The 23,974-nt window shown below is 39.0% G+C and overlaps 1 protein-coding gene across 3 annotated transcripts in view; it reads left to right on the top strand.

Annotated features, from left to right (window-relative positions):
* HECW2 (HECT, C2 and WW domain containing E3 ubiquitin protein ligase 2) overlaps positions 1–23,974 on the top strand; it is a 451,986-nt gene that overhangs the window by 421,679 nt on the left and 6,333 nt on the right. For all 3 annotated transcript variants that reach the window (XM_018061392.1, XM_018061400.1, XM_018061404.1), the window contains 5 exons: positions 145–274; positions 1,293–1,439; positions 2,134–2,248; positions 5,391–5,476; positions 6,493–6,605. In XM_018061392.1, coding sequence (XP_017916881.1) covers positions 145–274; positions 1,293–1,439; positions 2,134–2,248; positions 5,391–5,476; positions 6,493–6,605 — 591 coding nt within the window. The remainder of the gene's footprint in view (positions 1–144; positions 275–1,292; positions 1,440–2,133; positions 2,249–5,390; positions 5,477–6,492; positions 6,606–23,974) is intronic.

The raw sequence follows: 23,974 nt of genomic DNA on the forward strand, positions 1-23,974 counted from the left end.
TACTGACTTTGACAAAACACATTCCAGAAATCACTGCCTATTTCGTTGATACTATACTTATCACTGATTCTCAGTGTGTTTCTTCACGACTCTGGGTTTTGCTAATATCCATGCCTACGTATTTGTTTCTCTTTGTCCTCTCAGTCTCTGTGACCTGAGTGATCTAGAATACCTTGATGAAGAGTTCCATCAGAGCCTGCAATGGATGAAAGACAACGACATCCATGACATCCTGGACCTCACGTTCACTGTGAACGAAGAAGTTTTTGGGCAGGTCTGTGTGTGAATAATGGTGATTGTGTGTGGTAATTGAAGACTGTTGGTTGGCAAAGGATTAATTCAGTGGCTAAAATCAAATGTTTATTTATTTGTGACTGGTTGGGTGGTTTAAACCCAGATTTATGTATAGTTATAATAATCTTGGTTACAAAGGTTATTATAATGCCAGCTTCAGATTAAGATGTTTTAATTTATAGATAGTAATAACTATTTGTGTGTTGTAAGCAATCTTCTTTTTATTTCCAACTAAAATATCCTCATAAGATATTAGAATGTACCTGATATAAAATATAGTTGTTAAAAATCCATGCTACCTCAGAGTTGAATATTAAAATATTCAATTAGCACTTGTACTTAACTCTCATTCATGGTTAAGAACTAAAATGGATTGTTTTGAAGCTAGGGGAAAGTAAACACTATTTTGGTGAAGGCTTGAAAACACTTCTTTTTTTTTAATTGATAAAAGAGTTGGTTAAAAGATTTCTTTCAGAAATTGTATACTGGTTCGTAAGTAATATTCTTAGTTAGACATTAATACCTGGCTGGTCTCCTGAATTTCATACTTTGAAACTAGGTCTCAAGTTAACATTTGCTTGAATGTATTTCTGCTTCCTTAAGGTAAACCTTTACCTAAATATTTGCTTTCTATATGTAGTTGATTCTGAATCCTAAAGAAATTTGTGATAATGTCTTGTCAGACATTCAAATAGCAGTGTCACAGAATTTGAAACCTCTTCATTTTCATTTAGAAGATTTATTTGTGGATTTAAAGCTTAACCTGGAGCACTTGTGGCACATATATATTTAGCCACAGAGGCGCTCAGGCATCAACTCATTGCCCATTTTCCCTGAGCACCACTGTACGCCCAACTCTGTGCTGGTGCTGACCTCCAGCTTGTAAGATGTTCCCACGGCTGGGACAGGTAGGGGCTGATTCCAGCTCATTGGTAGCAGTAGTCTTACGTCATCAAACATATTGCTTTATGGTCAGCCTTTTTGTTTTTTAATCGCAGATTACGGAACGAGAATTAAAACCAGGGGGTGCCAACATCCCAGTCACAGAGAAGAACAAGAAAGAGTACATTGAGAGGATGGTGAAATGGAGGATTGAGAGGGGTGTCGTGCAGCAGACAGAAAGCTTAGTGCGTGGCTTCTATGAGGTAAAGACAACCAGCTATAGTGGGGTTCTCGGCTGACCCCAGTTATACCTTGGTCCATCTCATTCTACTTCATATGTGTGTCATATTCTCATTTCTCTTTTGTTGTATTTACTGTTGCTCATTCAATTTAAACACTTAAATAATTTTTCCTATATGTTTCAAGAATACACAAAATTTTATTGCCCTGTTACAAGAAATCATTGAAATAAAATAACCTGAATTCAAATAGCATTTGAGAGTTTAATGACCACTAATAACATTTAAGTCATGCATCTTACTCATGCTTAGATGCAGGTAATCAAATCTCGTGCCTGATATGTGAAATGATAGTATCTGAGGGTCCGAATGAGTTGTTGCAAGTATTTCATGTGACTTCTTTTGTGAAAAAGCCCCCATAGCTAAAATAAAAATAAACTATGAAAATGACTAGAGCACTAGATCTTCTCCAAGAGGAAAAAAAAAAAGAAAAGAATTCACTAGTGACCAATTATAAAACAAAAATTCTGTTGAAAATTTCATCAACCTTGTACTAAAAATATATTTATAGAGAACTTTACAGTTTTCAAAGTGCCTCCACAGAATACATCCATGTATTCCCAACACTCCTTGTGCCCTCCTGTTTTGATGAAGTGTAACTGTAGCTGAGGCTTCTCTATGTTCTTAAGCCATGTCCTGTGTTCTTTTTATTCCACAGGTGGTGGATGCCAGGCTGGTATCTGTTTTTGATGCAAGAGAACTAGAACTGGTCATCGCAGGCACAGCTGAAATAGACCTAAGTGATTGGAGAAACAACACAGAATATAGAGGAGGTGAAATTTGACTTATTGATGGCTGGATTTTGTTTCCGACTAAAGGGAGGCAAGTGGTTCAGCACGTGGATCCAGATCCAGGACAAGCAGAGGCACTTGCACTGTAATCATAGGTCTGACACACTCTCCTCTGAGACCATGGGCAAGTACATGCCCTTCTTCCCCTAGCTGTCTCATCTGTCAAGTGGAAGGAGGACTGTTTATGCACCATTTGAGGATGTCATAAGTCTTAATTGTTGGTGAAGAAATGTGACCATAGGAACAGTAATTAATTGTTTTATGGTGTTGTTAGTGAAGCATCAAGGAGCTAATATCCGACGGGTTAAACTCCACCTATTCTGTCTTCATTCCCAAGCCTGAAGAGGCACACCTCTTAACTTCTTAATGAGCAAACATAGTTTTTCTGCATTTCACTTGAACTACTTACCAGTTGTAATTCACAGTTGAAACTCATGAATAGAATAAGATACAGTTCTCAGATTTCAAATTTATTGAACAAGCCCTTTTAGAATTCAAGCATTAGGTTCAACCAAAAAGGAAACTGCTGTAAGATTAGCTTAAAACTGCGTGCGTGCCCAGTGTCTTCAATTATGTTTGACTCTTTGTGACCCTACCCTTTGTAGCCTATAAGGCTCCTCTGTCCATGGGATTTCTCAGGCCAGAATACTGGAGTGGGTTGCCATACCCTTTTCCAGGGGATCTTTCCCACCCAGGGATCAAACCCACATCTCCTCCATCTCCTGCATTGCAGGTGGATTCTTTACTGCTGAGCCACTGGGGAAGCAGCTTAAAACTGGACACGCCACCAGATAGGAAGCTTTGGGGCTGGCATTTCTATAGATCAGTACAAGTTTTCAATTAACAGTTGGCATTGAAGCCATTTTAATTTGATTGCTGAATCAATACACTTGGAAAGGGACCTGATGCTAACCCAGAGTTAGTTTTATTCAATACTTTCAAGCAAAGAACAAATATATTTTCTGAAATTTATTGTAGTGTTATTAAGTCTTCAGAAAGTCATGAAAAATGACAGTTGGGTTTTGCTTTTGTCTTTTAACTTAGAATGTAAGAGGAGAGCAGTAATTATGAACTTGGAGAGTGAAGAATACAAGCTTTAAGTCACTGAATTAATCACTTAGCAGACTAAAATTAGAGCTGAGCAGTTCTCCAGTTATCGGTAAATTGAAACAGAGATTTAAAGGAAAAAAACCTTACAACTATGGAGTAAAAATATACCTTAACATTGGCTCAGTTGCTTTTCTTTTGGCTTCTGCTTGGCTCTTCCAGTCCATCACTATTGCCCTGGGCTGGCTTTGCCTGCCCATTTCTCTGAAAGGCAGGATTAAACTGCAGTGTCCATTGCTGCTATTTCTGAAGTCCAGTTGCTGTGATAGGTCTTTACCAACTGGCCCTCTGTATAATCCACATAGGCCTTGGCTGTTATACCTTTAACTAAACCAGTTTCATTCACTAAAATACAATTTCTCCAACATGCTGCATAACTTATGTGTTACCATAAATACTATTAGCTCATTCTTTTACCCACCATGCACTGCCCCAGGAGAGTCTAATAACATTCAATCATATCAGCCAGTTTTGTGTTTACATAGGATAGACTTTTATTCTCTGTGTATGACGAATCAAGTACCTATTTCTTTGCTTATTGTCAATCTTATCAAATAAAATCCTTCGGAAGAGAGTGCTGGGGGGAGGGAGGGGCAGGAAAAGGGCAAGATACCCAGTTGCCATGTTTGCTTACCCAGCTAGTTGGCACTGAATGAAGGGGCGGCTTTGCTGCCATTTGCCATATGTTCACAGGGCAGCTGTTTGTAGAGAATACGACGAGATACTTTCACTCTTCCGCCTTTTCTAAATGGTTTTGGCACAGACAGCAAAGGAGAGGCATAAAAGGGCCAGTTCAAAGGGTCAGAAAACTTTAAAGCTATAAAGAGCCAATGCACTTATTTTATAGATGACAAAACTCTTTTCTCAGCACAAATAGCTAATCTTTGCCAAAGGCAGGACAATGAGCCTCTGGATTTCCGTGGCCAGTCTAGTTGTATTTACCCTTCATTTGGTTCCCTTTCTTCTCCAAAGGGCATCACTGACCAAATGGTAAACAGTTTAAGGCAAGAGTCCCCTCAAAACCCATGTGAGAAAAAATTCAAAGGAAAATGGTTTCAACCCACCTTCTCTTCAGGACTAACTGCTACTGATTCAGAATTAGAGTAGCTCTCTCTGCACACTGAATGTGTCAGTCAGCTGGTCTGAATCACTAACTGTGCCATGATCTTTGTCGGCCTTCTCTCTGAACTTAATTTTTCTCCACTGAGTTTTTGAAATCCACTGCTACTCCCTTAATCCTCCTGTGGGATGATACTATTGACATTTTATTAAACTCTACTACAGTATGGAATAAAAGTAACATTTAGGTTGATGATTATTTGAAATTTACTCGTTGAAGGAATGAAAGTAGTATAATTATTTTCCCTTTTTGTTAACAAAAAGTAATTTGATTTTAAAATATGAACATTATATATAGTTTTAAAATGGTTTGTAATATATGTTTATTTATAATTATTTGATTTATGTCTCTCTCTTTACCAGAAGCCCTGGGAGGGTGTATTTTCTTTGCTATTGTACCCTCAACCCTGAGACATAGTTCAGTGCTTGGCATAGTGGTTTGTTGTTCAGCGCACAGTTGTATCCAAATCTTTGTGACCTCGTGGACTGCAGCACACAAGGCTTCCCTGTCTTTCACTATCTCCTGAAGTTTGCTCAGACTCCTGTAGAGAATTATTTCTTGAATGAAGGAATGAAAGGTTCAAGCATTTCCAATACCAGCAACTATGTTTTTCAAAAATGATGTGGTTAACGATAACTCACTTGTTCTGTCCGCTAGTTTCATTTAGTGACTTCTAAATGGAAACAGATTCCTTGGTTCCATTTAGTGTTTTGTTTTACTTTTGACACTCATCTGATCACATTAACAGTATTATTCCTTGGTCTAAAATTGTAAATAACCTTTAAAGAATCCAAGATGATGATTTATGTCTGGGAGTCTTTTGTTGACATACCAGTGTCATAGTGACTTAAGATAGAAAACTCAAAGTAATACTAGCTTTCATGATTCGTTTGATAGGCTATCATGACAATCACATTGTAATTCGGTGGTTCTGGGCTGCAGTGGAAAGATTCAACAATGAACAACGACTGAGGTTGTTACAGGTAAGATGCCTTTAGTTAATCTTTTTATGCATTAATTATTGTTGGAATTTCATATTTTTAATAATGGATAAGTATACTCAATAAATATATCCCATGTTTATCTGCATATTCTGAGTACACTGTTTTCAGGCTCTTCTGATTGCATGGTTCTTTGGTTCCATCACTGTGCAGAACATCTCTAACTAGTCCAAGCATCTCATTAGAGCTGTGAGGAAGTACCGACTGCCATCCAAGAGTCCTCAGAACAACATCCACCTTCAGGGCAGTTAGATCCCTTCATCCAGAGGCCCTCCAAGTACTCTGCAGGCCAGCATCTCTGGCAGCAGAAAGAGATAATCTTCAGTCTCATTTATCAAGAAATGATCCAGTTCCTTGATAGAGAGTCCCTTCTTTTCTTCCATCTAGCTTTCCACAAATTTGAGATAACATTGAAGTTTAAGAATACTGGGAAAACTAACTCATTATTTTCTTATGATGTTATAGTTATACAGAGAAATTCTTTATTGATTGCAGCTAAAGAAATATCAGACATAAGGAAGCCTTTTGTTTGCTCAGACAATATCTTACAGGTAGTCTGGATCTTAGCTCCTTTGGATTACAGATCTGAGTCTCAGATTTGCAGGCCTATAAATTCTTTTTGATTTTCATTCACCTCAAATTGATCAGGGACTGATGCTAAGTAGACAGGTTAATTGACATGTCCACTTTATTAATCTCTAATGGAAAGTATCCATGGTATAAGCTTCTAAGTTAAAGGATGTATAGGATGCTGTATTTTCTACAAACCGTCCACATCCCCTTTCCCTTTATAATGCACTGTCCTTCCTTGGGATTCTCCAGCTCTCTGTCAGAATTCTCACATTATAGTTATTCTGTCTCTATGGTTTTATCTTTTGAGCTTTACCACCAGTGAGCAGCATGCTGCTCTTCCCCAGGACCTCTGTATATGAATGACCTCTTTCCTAGAGACTGGTCTCTTGGCTTCACCTTCTCCTTCTGTTTTCTTGGGTTGCTAGTTTGTTACAGGCACATCCAGCATTCCCTATGAAGGATTTGCTTCTCTCCGAGGCAGTAATGGCCCAAGAAGATTCTGTGTGGAGAAATGGGGGAAAATCACTGCTCTTCCCAGGTAAAGTAGAAAGCATTTCTTTACTGTCACTACAGTGCTCTAGGGGGGGAACTTTAGCTTAAGTGTGTGTTGACTTATTGCCGTTTTTATGTTGAAAGTTTGGAAGAGTAGAAAAAGCTTTTAGAATGAATTGATCTCGGATTACCTTTCTAAATGATGGAAAGAAAGATATTCCCGATCATACTTGAAGTACATATGTACATACTTTAAAATACAAAACACAACAGAACCAAAGCATTTGTTAGTGATAGGAGAAGCAGTGTTGTCATACTTGTAGTTCTAATTTATGTTTCAGAAGCTCTAGTTTTAAGTTTATCATTGGTAGCTATTTTGAATCCCTTCACTAAAAATGACCATTGTGGTTTCTAAGGACAATTAAATCATGTAAATATGTCTCTTCTATCTGTCATACATGCCTTACCACCTTGTGAATGCTCTCTGCATTGTACTCTCATTCATAATAAAATGATATATTTCCTTGAGTGGAAAAAATTGCTTTTCTGCTGCTGCTAGTAAATATAAAAGACTAGTAAGGCAGCATCTGTGAATTTAAAAACTGGGTTGAATGGAGCAAACTGGAACTGAAGCAGAAGAAAAGCAGGGAGCAAATAAAGAGGAAGAGAGAAGAGTTAGTTTCAGAACTCCTATATCAGTCAGCAGTAATATATTGAATTTTTGAGTAAAAAGGATTTCAGATTGCCTCTCATTTTACTAATAATGAAACTGCGTTCTGGGGAGGTTAAATCTTCCCAAGTGATATTAAGTTCCCGATGATGTTATCCTGAGTTTAAGTACAGTCAGCCATCTATATCCATGAGTTCTGCATCTACGAATTCAGCCAACCACAGATTCCCAACAACTACAGGTCAAATATATTTTTTTGAAAAGTTTCCATAAAGTTACAGAAAACAAAAGTTGAATTTGCTACATGCTGGAAACCATTACTTAGCGTTTACATTATACTAGGTTTTCAAGCAATCTAGAGATGACTTGCTTCCCAGATGGCTCAGTGATAAGGAATCCACCTGCCAGCGCAGGAGATGCAAGAGACATGGGTTCAGTCCCTGGGTCGGGAAGATCCCTTGGAGTAGGAAATGGCAACCCACCCTAGTGTTCTTGCCTGGAAAATTCCATGGACAGAAGAGCCTGGCATGCTACAGTCCATGGAGTCACAAAGAGTCATACACAACTGAACGCAAGATGATTTAAAGTATACAGGAAGACATGCATAGGTTAGATGCAAATAATATGCCATTTTATATTTGAGCATCCATGGATTTTGGTATCTCTGAGGGAGTTCTGGAACCATCCCCTGGGGATACCAAGACAATTGTACAGATGACTTTGAGAAACTTATTAAGAAGACTGACTTCTTAGCAGTTGTAAGGCACTGGTTTTTAAGAATAGCATTCTAAGCATAAACATGTAAAAAAGTGGTGCTGAAAATACAGATACAGAGAATAAAGCTCACTCAGGGCTGACCTGAGCCACCTCTTTGGGTACATCTCAATTTGTGAACAGAGGTGCTTGCATGTAAACATCTAAGTATTAGCTGGCTGACTTGGTGTTCCAAATGTAAAAGATTTAATTTCATTATTTAAAGAAGAATTTTATTTTATTTTCCTTATGTCTAAAACATGGCTTTTCTTGCTTAAACCACATTTGCAACACAAAAGCAGGTTTACACTCTCTGAGTAGGGCCTTTCACCTTTCTGAGAAACTCAAGGATGCATTAAAGAGGCACGAAAGGACAGATGAATTGTGTTCTTTCTCTTGAAATCTGTTTTTGTAAAGATTTGCTTTTGTAAAGTAGATGGAATAAACTGTAATAGTAGGAAGATATATCAGCTGTTCATATTTAATCACTGAAATTTTCACCAAACCTGGTGAGCAGAGAAAGGCAATTTGGTGTAAACAACAAACTCTAGCTTCAGAGACTAAGCTCTACCCCAGTTCTGTTACTTGCCTGCAGTGTAGTCTTCGAGAACTTGCTTAATCTTTCTGAACCTCTGTTTCCTCATCTACATTGTAGGTCAGTAATTCTGAAGATTAAATGAAACCATGCATATAAAACATTTACTGCTGACCCCGGCCCAGCTGATGATGGCTGCCATTATGACTTCTGCCATCATCATCTGTAATATATGTCAGGCTGCAGCTTATTGGAAAGAGTGCAGGGCTGGAAGTTAGAAGACCTGGAGTTCTTGGGAGGTTGGGATTTCTTGCCCACCTCTGCCACCAGCTGACTCTGGGACCAGAAAAGACCACTTGATCTCTCAGCCTGTTTCTCCACCTTTAAATGGCCAGGGAAGGGGTGGTCTGTTAGGTTCAGTTCATCAATAAGTAGCACTGACAGTTTGCTGAAGAATCTTGGGGGTCAGGCCATATTTACTTGTCTACTTCCCCCGGAGTTCCAGGAAGTTCATATACTTGACTCATCATAAATGGTGGGGTTCTTCATAGCATTGCATACATACAGTTGGGTAACAGGCATTGTTGTTTCTTCCTTTCGTCATTGTGACCTGACACTCTAGGTTCTAGATTCTAGTTCTACCCAGATTGTAAAAGTCATACATAAAGATGATATGAGGCACATCAGGCAAGCAGACCATTCTCATACCTTGCCTGTAACAGGCTCTAATGTTTTAAGTCCAGTGGGAGGAAAGAGCTACTTGACTATTCTACTTCACCAGTTCATCAACTTACATAGTTCATCAACTTACATAGCCTTGTTAGGAGATATGAGTGCAGATTTAAGCCCTTTGATACACTAGTTATGTGATCCTAAGAGCCTGGATCCATCTCTGAAGAGTAGAAATAACAATGCCATGCTCAAGGAGTATTTGTGACAAGTGGGTGAGAATAATGTGCATGAAAGTCCTTAAGGATAGTATGTTTTCTTTGTTCTTTTAAACCTTTTATTATGATTCTTCTGGGAGCCACCATACTGCTGAAACTATTAAAATCTGCTTCACAAAAGTGGTACATTGGAAGAAAAACATAAAAGGAGAACTTCAACTCATGACCATACAGTTTTATCAGAAGCGATTTCTTCACTGATAACTGTCATCATGAAATGTGGCATGTTAAGTGCCAAAAAGATCTGTAAGATTGGCTCTGGTCTAAAGAGATGGTATATATGACTGAGCCCATTTTTCCCTACTATCAGCACAGATACACTAAAACCATCATTCCTGCTGTTTCCTCCTAGGTGTAAGTTGTAGAACTAAAGAACTGGTCTGTACCAAGCTATTCAACCCCCATGTATTTCTTTTTCTTATTTGTGAGATGATGTCTAACATTAAAAATGTGACATTGTACACACTGGATACAAAATGAATGGATATGCTTCTTCCTTAGAATGTGTATTCCCTAGGAAGTCTGGCATCATCTTGTGTCAGGCAGGGGAGGTTGTGCCCTGGAGAAGTGGAAGTGGAGGTGGATGTAAAGGATAAGGACAGGCAGCCCCAGCAGAAGGGAGGGCATCTTATTCTAGACATGGATGATTGAGGGCCTTTCAGCCTTTCAAGGAAGCAAATGAGTCTCATTCTCTTCTCAGACTTCCTAGTTCTCATTGCAGTAGCAGTAAATAATGCTACTCACAACGTGGGCCAAAAAAGTGTATTAAAGTATATAGGGGTGTCTCTGAAGCCGGAACAAGTTGAATCCGTGGCTCTCTTTTTCTGTCTTTTGGTAATAAAGTAACTAGAGACCAGATGGTAAATAATGATGGAGGCAGCCCGGTGTCTCTGTGGAGGTGTCTAACTTGAGCACATTACTGTACTTCCTGCTTCCTCGTTGGTAGTTAGCTCTGTATTTTGCATTTCTGTAGATTTCCTGTCCCCTGTGCTCTGATGGGCTTCAGTTCAGTTCAGTTCAGTCACTCAGTCGTGTCCGACTCTTTGGAGACTGTAAATTCACTTTATGACAAATGCTCTCTTAAACATTCTGAAAAACAGGCTGCTCACGTGCCCGCAGGAAAATGCAGGTCAGATCCTCTCTCCCAGGGTGGTGTGGACTTTATATGTTCTTCCCAGAGGCTCTTGCCCAGTAGGCAGTGGGAGAGCTGCTGTCATAATGGGGGAGTGTTTGGTTTTGCCAAAGGAGGGAAACACTCATTTTAGAAAATGGTTGTGTCTGGAGATGATTATAAATACAATGCTGACCCAAATTAAAAAATAAAAAGTAATAGTTAATTATGAAATGAGTGTCTCAGGGAGACAGCTTTTCCAGTGGAATAGAACTTTAAAAGATAAAATAATTTTTAAAGATAAATATTTTTCATTAAAGTTTTTAATTGATGTATACTTGATAATGCAATATTATGTAAGTTACAAGTATATAATATAGTGGTTCACAATTTTAAAGATTATTCTCCATTTATTGTTATTATAAATTTTTGGCTATATTCCCAGTGTTGTACAATATATCCTTAGAGCTTATTTTTTACATAAGTTTGTACCTCTTACTCCCTAACCCCGTATTGCTAGACATTTTTTCACTTTTTAATCTTCCGTAAAGAAAACTGAAAAGTGTTAGTTATTCAGTCATGTCTGACTCTTTGTGATCCCATGGACTGTAGCCTGCCAGGCTCCTGTCCATGGGATTCTCCAGGCAAGAATACTGGAGTGGGTAGCCATTCCTTTCTCCAAGGGATCTTCCCAACCCAGGGACTGAACCTGGGTCTCCCACATTGCAGGCAGATTCTTTACCATTTGAGCCACCAGGAAAGACCCAAGTAAAGAAAAATTTTCACAGAAATGCCAAGAAGTTAAAAATAAAAGATGGGTATATAATATAAATATATATAGTAATATATAATAAAATATATAATAAAATTAGTACATATTATAGTATATCATTAATATTCTATAATATAATTAATAAATATTATAGTAATATATAATAAAATATATAAAGATATATTTTTAGAGATATATAAAGATATAGTAATATTAAAGAAATTAAAGTAAAATTAAAGAGTAGTAATATATAATAAAATATATAAAGATATATTTTCAGAGATAACCTCTAAACATACTTCTCCTCATTTGTACACAACATACACATACATGACACACATTTAAAAACAAGATACGATCAGAGCTTATATACTGTTTATGACCTGCTTTTTGTTTCTCAAACATCACTAATCATGAACATCTTCCAGTGTCATGAAATATTGCTTTACAGTGTCATCAGTAATTCAGCCCTTCCTCCTCTAGTACAGATAGCATCGTCTACTGGCAAACTGAACTGTAAACTAGGAAACAGGAAAGTAAGTGAGGAGCTCGTGTCACTCTCTTTAATTAAAAAAAAGTTCAGAACAAGAGACAGACACTGTAAAGATCCCTTGGTGCCCCCTCTTTTTTGTACATGTCTTGAGGCATCCCTCCCTGGTCTCCCAACTCCCTACCACATGCTGGTCAGCTGAGGGGCCTTGGTTGAGAGGAAGTTGGCAGAAGACTCTCCTACAATAAAGTTGTCTGCTCCATGGTTTAATCTCTTATATAAGGCCATCTCCCACCCTTTCCCTTTCTTCCTTCTTACTCAATTCATGCTCTCTAGTAATAATATTTTAAGGTTTTATTGTATCCTGCCATTGAATCAGCATGTGCTAACAAAGATATACCCATGATGACTAGGAATATTACTTTATTAAAGATGCTTAAATATGCTATACCTTTTGGATTGGTCTTTACCTTGGAAAATGGATAAAATGTTCATAAAGCATACTTTGTCTAAAAAAAGAACTGCAGTACATAATGTAAAATACTATTGAAATAATTTGTAGTTCCTAAATGGAGTAAAAGTATTGATAGTTTTCATTGTTGCTTTCAATAGAACTGAGCCTTTCAAGTCACAACAGCTGTAAATCATAAAGTATGTGTTTGTGAATGACAAACATTACTGCGGATAAGGAATTGGTCATCCCCTTCTCTGTGGCTTCAAGACCAAAAACTAATTTGGGCTCATCTCTTTCCACCACCATAGTCTACCGCACAAGCCCCTCTCCACAAGGCTATTGCCATAGCCTGCTGTCTACATGACTATTTCTGTTATATACACACTATAGTTCATTCTGTGCTCAGCAACCAAAGTGAGCTGAAATCTCCATATCACCTCCCTCCCCTACTTTTACCCATCAATGGCTTCAAGTCATTAATCCAGACCCCTTGCTGAGGACTAACTACCAGGGGAGTGGCCTGGTCTGGCCTACTACCCCAACCTCCACTCATACACTCTCCCCTCACCTGCTGCAGCCACCAGCCTCCTCCTTGTTCCTCAAATTTACCAAACTTAACTCTGCCTTAAGACTCTAGAACTTGCTGCCCCATCTCTTTTCTGCTGGTTCTGCATGTGACTGGCTTTGTCATCCCTAAGGACTCAGCTCAGTGCTCAGAAAGGCCCTCCAGGCTTCTGCTCCCAGTGTACCTATCATTCTGTCTTATCTTATTTACTGTATAGGACTTACTTCAGTTCTGTCATTGTATACCTACTGACTATCTCCCCTCTCTAGGATCTAACCCTGTGAGAACAAGGAGCTTATTTGAATTGAATGTGGCTTTGCCTGTCATGCCAAACCGTAGCACATAATATTTTTGATAAGCTCTTAAGTTTAACATATGACTCTGGACCATTCCAGACAAGATATGCCAAAATCACTTTTATGTCTTTATACCCTCATCTAAACAATTGGGATAGGCACTAGTAATTACATTACTAAGTTGTTCTGGAGATGAAGTGAGATGTTTTGTTGTTTTTCAGTTGCTAAGTCATGTCTGACTCTCTGCCACCCCATGGACTGCAGCATGCCAGGCTTCCCTGTCCTTCACTATCTCCCAGAGTTTGCTCAAATTCATGTCCACTGAGTCAGTGATGCCGTTAACCATCTCATCCTCTGCTACTCTCTTCTCCTTCTGCCTTCAGTCTTTTCCCAACATCAGGGTCTTTTCTGATGACTCAGCTTTTTGCATCAGGTGGCCAAAGTGTTGGAGCTTCAGCTTCAGCATCAATCCCTCCAATAAGTATTCAGGGTTGATTTTCTTTAGAACTGACTGATTTGATCTCCTTGCAGTCCAAGGGACTCTCAAGAGGCTTCTCTAGTATCACAGTTCAAAAGCATCAATTCTTTGGCACTCAGCCTTCTTTATGGTCCAGCTCTCACATCCATACATGACTACTGGAAAAACCATAGCTTTGACTATATGAACCTTTGTTGGCGAACTGATGTCTTTGCCTTTTTTTTTTTTTTTTGTATTTTTTAAAAAATTTTAATTGGAGGCTAATTACTTTACAATATTGTGGTGGTTTTTGCCATACATTCACATGAATCAGCCATGGGTGTACATGTGTTCCCCATCCTGACCCTCCCTCCCACCTCCCTCCCCATCCCATCCCTCAGGGTCATCCCAGTGCACCAGCCCTGAGCACCCTGCTTCATGCATCGAACCTGGACTGGCGATCTATTTCACATATGCTGATATACATGTTTCAATGCTATTCTCTCAAATCATCCCACCCTCGCCTTCTCCCACCGAGTCCAACAGTCTGTTCTTTACATCTGTGTCTCTTTTGCTGTCTCTCATATAGGGTCATCGTTTCTATCTTTCTAATTCTATATATATGCGTTAATATACTGTATTGGTGTTTTTCTTTCTGACTTACTTTGCTCTGTGTAATAGGCGTCTTTGCTTTTTAATATGCTATCTAGTTTTGCCATCACTTACAATGGGCAAAGTGCTTAAAATGGTGCCTAACATATCATTCAGAAGGCAATGGCACCCCACTCTAGTAATCCGGCCTGGAAAATCCCATGGACAGAGGAGCCTGGAAGGCTGCAGTCCATGGGGTTGCTGAGGGTCGAACACGACTGAGCAACTTCACTTTCACTTTTCACTTTCATGTATTGGAGAAGGAAATGACAACCCACTCCAGTGTTCTTGCCTGGAGAATCTCAAGGACGGGGGAGCCTGGTGGGCTGCCGTCTATGGGGTCACAAAGAGTCGGACACGACTGAAGTGACTTAGCAGCAACACATCGTTCAATTAATTCAGATGTTTTGACTGTTGTCACTAATCCCTATCCTTCAGAGCTCACCTGGCATTTTACAGTTTTTAGATATTTAAGAAATGTGCTGTATCCAGCCAGGATGTTTGTATTTTGTTTGAGTTCTCAATTGGAACTACTCCTTACTGGGTTTTCTTCTGTTGGGTTTAAATTCTTACATTTGAAAAGTATGTACTCTTCATCTTTTCTCAGGGCTACCCACAGGTGAGACATGGCCTGCTTACCAGACACAGTTTGAAGAGTTTCTTCTGCTGATTATTCCCCATGCAGGAATTCCCACTGTGGGAACATTCTACACTCTATTTATAGATCCAGTTCATTTTAACCCAGGCAACCTAATAAGACTTGAGAATAAGATATTAGCTAGTAATCTAATTCCTTTAATAAGCCTTTAGATGCTAATTACCTTGTGGGAGATATAAGTTGATCTCTTGTCAACATGGACTTTAAAACCTAGAGAAGGGACTAACAGATATTTCAATGAACAGATAACCAACATCATTGCCAGATGGTGTATCACACACGGGTAGTGGGTGTAGTAAGTGCCATAGAATTCCTTTCCGTTGTTTCACATTTACTGAACACCTGGTAAGAGTTAGGGTTGTGCTGTGCCACCAGGATTGCACAAATACTTGTGAACTTGTCTTAGTGAGAATTCCTGCCCTAAATCCCATGGTCTAAGAAAATGTTAGTGGGGATAAAAGAGAAATTGTGAATATTTATAAAAGTCATGATAAAAGTTATAGCTTTATTTGTGTTAATAAATTTAGGCTAACAAAGCAATCACTGAATTACTTCAGTTGAATTGGTCACTCCGTGTGATTGGGAACTGTATTTCTCATGCCAGTTACAAGCTCTAAATTCATCATCTTCATCCTTCTCCATTTCCTCTATTGCCTGTTGTGTTTAATAGCACCTCTGCCACCTCATGCTCCACACCCACTCACTAGCTGCCTTTAATGCATGGAATGAATGGAAAAGGTTTCTGCATTCACATCCAGTCTGGGCTCCTGTCACTCACGCACTTGAGTTCTCAAGTTTCCTGCAGTGCTTCCTCTCGCTTCTGGGCAGTCTGCTGGGAACGTCCTTCTCTTTGTTGTTGAACCAGAAAAACCCTACACACCTTCAAATCCTTCAAGGCTTGGCACAAATAGTGTCCTCTCTAAAGCCTTTCTTGACTCCACAGAGCAGACTCGTTACTCGTTGTATGCAGGGTCACTAATAGCCCATAGGAATCTTTTTGGAGTAGACAGAGGTTTCTTATAGTTTTCTGGAGAAAAGCAGCCCTGAGCTAGGGATTGTGAGTTGGTGAGCAGAGTCAAAGGCAGGCTGCATTTCAGACCCCTAGTATAGAGCACAGACTGCGTAACCTTTGGCAGGTTCCATTTGCCTGCGCATTTTGTTGTCAGAATATAAACATCTTGTAGGCAGAGACCAGACTATTCATCCTCATACACAAAGGGACAGCTCAACGTCTGGCATGCAGTATGACCTCAGAACTTGTTTGTTCAAATAAATGAAATGTAAATTGAAAAATTAATTTTTATTCATCAGGGCACTTTGTATAGGAATGCCAAGCTTTCAAATATGGGGCCTTCAAGAGGGTACATAATCAAAGAGAGTCTGAAGGTGCGGGGTCCCTGGAGAACCTAAGAAGAGAGCCCCTCTTTACCACCTCACAGCCCAGCTCCTGGCCGACTCTGCCCCTTCATCTGGGCTGCCCTGCCAGCAAGACTGCCTGAACACCTGATTCCCTTGTGGGGAAGCCAGGCTCAGATGGGGAGAATTTGAGCTTGACAAGTAAACTTGGTCAGGAATGCTCCTATTTCCACAGAAATCATGACATTAAAGTGTGATATTCTAATATTCTTTTAGGGATTTTCCAGAATGCTTTTAAGTATTTGTTTTTGATTTATTAATTACTCGATGAAAAGGTTGAAATAGGAGTAGGGAAACAAATCAGAAGGATTAGGCACCACTGCCAATTGAAAAGAGAATACTGACAAAGCACATTCTAAATGATAATGCAAATAAAAAGGATTTATTAGATTTATATACATTTTATTTCTAGGGCTGTATCTACTAGATAAAATGAAGCCCATGGTTTTCTCATTCTCTGTTTAGAATCTTGATTCTAATTTCTTCTTTGCCTCATATTTTGAGTCCTTATAAGCTTCCAAAAGTCACTTCTGGGAGAATCAATTTATAAATGCATACACATACAGAAACACATTGATCAATTAATCAATCTATGAAACCAGATATAATTGTGATTCTTTGGGCTCATTGGATTTGGATAATCGACTTGTCTATATCTATAGGAAAGAAAAGAGGGTTAAGCATATGACCTCCTGGTTAACATTTAAAGAATCCAGAAAGCACCAAGAGATCTATTAAGTCAGACCAGATGTCTGGAGGGCTTTTAAATCTTCTTTATATTAATGCCAGCATGATTTCCCAAAGACTAGTTCAGACCTGCCCTCCTTGAGTGGTTCTGCCTGCGTAGAGTAAAATGAGGTAAACTCATTATAGCCTTAGTGTGGCTGGCTTTGAAAGATTTGAAAAATGTTCTTTTATTGAGACTGAATAACTGGATGTGCTTTTGTTGCCAATATCAACATAGTCCAAGGGCCCTTCTGTTATTTTCTGCTAGAGTTTTCTTAGGACATGGAATGGGGTGGGAGAGGGGTTGTGAGAAGCCTCAGAGGATTGTGTTTTGTTTTGCTTTTTTTTTCCCCTGTTCTTGGCTCACACAGCAAGTTGATGGTAAATATTGGGCAATTTATTTAACCACATGATTCCTCAATTTCCTTATTAGCAATGCTGTCTTGTTTATAAGGAGTTTTGAAATTTTTGCAAGCACAGAAAACTCTGCTGAGAATAGCCAATATAGATATCTTATTTCTAATGTAATTGATGTCTCTCCAATAGTGGAGCCTACCTGCGTCAGACTCATTTAGACTGATAGTTAAAAAGCAGATCCCTAGGCCCACCCCAGACCTTCTAAAGTAGAATTTCAGAGGGTGCACCTAAAATCTCCATTGTAAACAAGTTTCTTGGATGATTCTGGTGAATTCCCCCTATATCTCTCTGAATCTCTCTGCTTTGTGGTGAGCCTGAGATAGAACTTGTTGGTTAGAGCACCTGAAAAATCCCCTGGTATCTCCCAGACTTTTCTGAACTGACCAAATCTGGACCATTTTCCCTGAAGCTCCTGTATGTTTTGATTGAGTCATTCATTTAAAAAATATTTGAAGCTTTATTTTTCTAATATCTGTCCTCAAAATGTGTGTAATCTGGTAAGGTGTTGAGGACCAGCAGTTTAAAATCATGAAGTAGGATGAAATGAACACTCAGGCTTCCAAAACTGAAAAAACCAAAGCATTACTTTCCCTGCTTTCAGTTTAATGTTGGACTTCCCCTAGGAACCCAAGGTTGTGGTCTATTCTTGATTTGACTTCGGGGGAACCATTTAATCTTTCTACAGTTTCCCCCTCAACAATACATACTTTCTCCATCCTCATGAAACAGTTTCCATAGGAGCTGTTCAGTTTATTCAGAAGGAAAGTTCTGTTATGGTAACTATATATTGTGCAACCAGGTGCAATTTAGGAATCCATGATAGCTTTAGGTTAAGGATCAATGATGGTGATTATGTCTTGTGACTGAAGAGGATCAAAAAAGTTGTCCAGTCCTTCCTTTTGTGTTGAGAACTGAATAAAAAATATGAGTATCCAGGCTTATGGATTTACTGAATAAGTTACTGAACAGCAGAGACATTCAGAGTTCCTGTTTCTTGCTCAGAAACCTGGGAGGATGAAAGGACTGCTGTTGACTCCCAGCTTCGCACCACTGCCCTTGATAGGGGTGATGCTGCTATATTACACTTATTACACTGAAATACCTCTTCATAGGCTACGCTACTACATTTAGACCTGTAGCAGTTTTCCAAAGCTGCATCACCAATTACCACCAATTTAGCAGCTTAAAACAACATGGTTACTATGTCACTGTTTCTGTAATCAGGAGTCCGAGCACGATTGAGCCAGGTCTTCTGCTCAGCATCTGAAAGCTGAGATCAAAATGTCGGCTGGATTGCATTCTCATCTGGAAGCTCAACTAGGGAAGGACCTGCTTCCAAACTCCCTTAGGTTGTTGGTAGAGTTTATTCCTTGCATCTACAGAATTCATGGCAGTCTACCTCTTCAAATCCAGCAACAGTGAGACTCTCTGATTTCTAGATGCTCTTTTAAAGTCTCACCTAATTAGGTCAGGCCCAAGTTCAGGATTATCACCCTTTTAATTAACTTAAAATCAACTGATGTGAGACTTAATTGTATCTTCAATACATCTTCACCCTTGCCATATTCTATTGGTTACAAATTACAGGTCCCCTGTCATACTTAAAAGATCAGGATTATACAAAGGCATGGGTCATGGCAGATCATATTAGAATTCTTCATACCACAAGACCACAGTGAATTAAACTTCATCATTCAATCCAAGTATGCATAAGAAGTTAATTGGAGGATTCAAACATTACTGTTTATGAATTGTCATCCTCATGTATTTGATTATTTTGTTAATTCTTGATGAGGTAAAATTAACCTTCAGTTAAGAGAAATTATTTGGTTATCAAGAGGGAAGAAACAGGCTTAACAGGCATGTGATAGACATACTACACCTACAGTCCTGTCTTGTCCTAAGAAACCATGATTAGTAATAATTGGGCTTCCCTAATGGCTCAGACATGGAACAAGAGACTGGTTCCAAATAGGAAAAGGAGTACATCAAGGATGTAATGTTGTCACCCTGCTTATTTAACTTATATGCAGAGTACATCATGAGAAATGCTGGGCTGGAAGAGGCACAAACTGAAATCAAGATTGCCAGGAGAAATATCAATAACCTCAGATATGCAGATAACACCACCCTTATGGCAGAAAGTGAAGAGGAACTAAAAAGCCTCTTGATGAAAGTGAAAGAGGAGAGTGAAAAAGTTGGCTTAAAGCTCAACATTCAGAAAATGAAGATCATGGCATCTGGTCCCATCACTTCATGGCAAATAGATGGGAAAACAGTGGAAACAGTGTCAGACTTTATTTTTCTGAGCTCCAAAATCACTGCAGATGGTGATTACAGCCATGAAATTAAAAGACGCCTACTCCTTGGAAGGAGTTATGACCAACCTAGATAGTATATTGAAAAGCAGAGATATTACTTTGCCAACGGTTTTTCCAGTGTTCATGTATGGATGTGAGAGTTGGACTGTGAAGAAAGCTGAGTGCTGAAGAATTGATGCTTTTGAACTGTGGTGTTGGAGAAGACTCTTGAGGGTTCCTTGGAGTGCAAGGAGATCCAACCAGTCCATTCTAAAGGAGATCAGTCCTGGGTGTTCATTGGAAGGACTGATGCTGAAGCTGAAACTCCAATACTTTGGCCACCTCATGCGAAGAGTGATTCATTGGAAAAGACCCTGATGCTGGGAGGGAATGGGGGAAGGAGGAGAAGGGGACGACAGAGGATGAGATGGCTGGATAGCAAAACTGACTCGATGGGCATGAGTTTGAGTGAGCTCCAGGAGTTGGTGATGGACAGGCAGGCCTGGCATGCTGTGATTCATGAGATCACAAAGAGTCAGACATGACTGAGCGACTGAACTAAACTTAACTGAATGGCTCAGAATAGCCTGTCTGCAATGTAAGAGACCCAGGTTCAATCCCTAGGTCAGCAAGATCCCCTGGAGAAGGGAATGGCTACCCACTCCTGTATTCTGGCCTGGAGAATTGCCTGGACTACTGACCATAGGATCACAGAGTTGGACATGACTGAGCAACTAACACTTTCACTTCAGGGATTATTGCTTAACTAGAGAAAGGGTTTACTTGAATTATTTTATTTCCTAGTTTCCCCAATATGATTCAGTTCACAAAAATGAATTCATACATATCTATTTGAGACTACACCTATATAAAATGAGTTACTCTTTTAAGAGTTGTCCCAAAAGTTGATCTATCATACTCTTTGGTACACTAGCACTACCAAAAGCAAAAAAAGACAGGGAACAACTTCTGGTAGGCGTAAACATTAGAGATTATCTTTTCAACATTTCTTATCACAGCACCATGCTGAAGAAAGACAATATATTAAAAATGGATAGCAGGTAATCAGGTTAATATTGCTGTATAAATAAAATGCATAACTAAACACTGGGTTGGCCAAAAAGTTCATTCTAATATTTCCATGTGATGTTACAGAAAACGCTGACAAAACCTTTTGGCCAACTCAATAAAAAGGTGAACAGGCTAGAAGAGATTCAGTTCAGTTCAGTTCAGTCACTCAGTCGTGTCCGAGTCTTTGCAACCCCATGAATTGCAGCACACCAGGCCTCCCTGTCCATCACCAACTCCCAGAGTTCACCCAAACTCATGTCCATCGAGCTGGTGATGCCATCCAGCCGTCTCATCCTCTCTCGTCCCCTTCTCCTCCTGCTGCCTACCCCTCTCAACATCAGGGTCTTTTCCAATGAGTCAACTCTTTGCATGAGGTGGCCATAGTATTGGAGTTTCAGCTTCAACATCAGTCCTTCCAGTGAACACCCAGGACTGATCTCCTTTAGGATGGACTGGTTGGATCTCCTTGCAGTCCAAGGGACTCTCAAAAGTCTTGTCCAGCACCACAGTTCAAAAGCATCAATTCTTCGGCACTCAGCTTTCTTCACAGTCCAACTCTCACATCCATACATGAACACTGGAAAAACCATAGCCTTGACTACATGGACCTTTGTTGGTGAAGTAATATCTCTGCTTTTCAATATACTATCTAGGTTGGTCATAACGTTTCTTCCAAGGAGTAAGTGTCTTTTAATTTCATGGCTGCAATCACCATCTGCAGTAATTTTGGAGCTCAGAAATATAAAGTCTGACACTGTTTCCACTGATTCCCCATCTATTTCCCATGAAATGATGGGACCAGATGCCATGATCTTCGTTTTCTGAATGTTGAGCTTTAAGCCAACTTTTTCACTCTCCTCTTTCACTTTCATCAAGAGGCTTTTTAGTTTCTCTTCACTTTCTGCCATAAAGGTGGTATCATCTGCATATCTGAGGTTATTGATATTTCTCCTGGCAATCTTGATTCCAGCTTGTGCTTCTTCCAGCCCAGTGTTTCTCATGATGTATTCTGCATGTAAGTTAAATAAGCAGGGTGACAACATTACATCCTTGATGTACTCCTTTTCCTATTTGGAACCAGTCTGTTGTTCCATGTCCAGTTCTAACTGTTGCTTCCTGACCTGCATATAGATTTCTCAAGAGACAGGTCAGGTGGTCTTGTATTCCCATCTCTTTCAGAATTTTCCAGAGTTTATTGTGATTCACATAGTCAAAGGCTTTGGCATAGTCAATAAAGCAGAAATAGATGTTTTTCTGGAACTCTCTTCCTTTTTCCATGATCCAGCAGATGTATGGCAATTTAGTGAGAGATAATACAAGAGTAAATCTCTTTATTTTGAAGTATTTCTTATAAGTCAATAAGAAATCCTAAAACTTTATGTGATAAATTTATTTCACACTCATAAGATAACTGTTATAAAAAAAATAATAAGTGTTGGAGAGGATATAGAAAAATTGGAACCCATGTTCATTGCAATACTTTTTTACAATAGTCAAAATGTAAAAATAACTCAAGTGTCAGTCAATGGTTGAATGGATTAACCAAACATAGTATATACAAACAATGGAATATTATTCAGCTAGGAAAAAAAGGAAATTGCAGCTTATGCTATAACATGACCTGGAAAATGCTAAGTGAAATAAGCCAATCACAGGGGATGAATATTGTATGATTCCACTTATATGAGGTACTTAGAGTAGTCAAATTCATAGAGACAGGAAATAGATTGGTGGTTGCTTCCATTGGGGTGGAAGAAAATGGGAGTTAATGTTAAATGGGTACAGATTTTCAGTTTGGAAAGGGAAAGAATTTCTAGAGATGGATAATGGTGATGGTTGCAGAACAATGTGAATGTACTTAATGCTACAGAACTGTACTTGACAGTGGTTATCAATGTGATGTGATGTGTGTTTATCAAAATAAAAATTTTTGAAGAAAAAATAAATGGGCAAAGTAGATGAACATGTAGATCACGAAACGGGAAATGTTACAAATAAGCTGACTTGGGGAAAGAGTCTCAGCCTTGTTAGTAGCCAGTGAAGTGAAAATGTTTAAATTTCATCTAAAAGAAGTACCATCTTTAGTCTAATGGTATAATGACTCTTCACACAAAGCCTGGGTGATCTATCATACATCAGCCTGGATGATAATTATATTCAAACTGTACTTCATTTCTTTGCTTCTTCCTCCCCTTTCCCTATAACAGATTTAAAGTTTTCAGTTAGTATTTTTATACCAGTGTTTTACACAAGATAGATATTTAAACCATTTCTAACACTTTCACTACACTAGTTCAGTTTCTTTAAAAAAAGTAAAATGTTCTTCTTGAGACCCAAGTTAAGGCTCTGATGTAAGAAGGTATAATATGTACTATGTTAAATGCAATTTTGAAATAGTTTATGAAAAACTATTTGATTGCAAAGATTGATTACATGATTTTTCCCCAATATATTCTAGAGTCTGTAATATCAAGAACTTGTAAACTCTGAGCCAGTTCTATTTCTGTATGCTAAAATTGGTACAGACAGTCCCAGACCCAGGAAGGTTTGACTTAGAATTTTTTGACTTTATAGTGGTTTGAAAATGATATGAGGCCTTTCTGGTGGCTCAGAGGTAAAGAACCTGCCTGCCAATGCAGGGGTCGTGGGTTCAGTCCCTGGGTCAGGAAGATTTCCTGGCGAGCTGCAGTCGATAGGGTCACAAATAGCTGAACATGACTGAACACGCACACACAAAAGTGATACACTTTCAGTAGAAATCGAATTTTTAGTTTTCGAAAGTCATCATCTTTTCCTAGGCTAACAATATTCAGTGCTATACTTCTTCATGATGCTGGACAGCATCAGCGAACCTCAGCTCCTAGTCAGCCATGTGATCACCAGGGTAAAAAAAAAAAAAAAGGTACACATACAACCATTCCATACCCATACAAACATCCTGTAACTCAATAAATTACATGAGATATTCAACTCTTTATTATAGAAAAGGCTTTGTGTTAGATGATGTTGCCCAACTGTAGGCCAGTGTAAGTGTTCTGAGCATGTACAAGGTAGTCTAGGCTAAGCTGTGATGTTCAGTTAGTTAGGTGTATCACATGCTTTTTTGGCTTATGATATTTTCAGTTT

Source organism: Capra hircus, chromosome 2, assembly GCF_001704415.2.
Source record: "Capra hircus breed San Clemente chromosome 2, ASM170441v1, whole genome shotgun sequence".
Lineage (NCBI taxonomy): Eukaryota > Metazoa > Chordata > Mammalia > Artiodactyla > Bovidae > Capra > Capra hircus.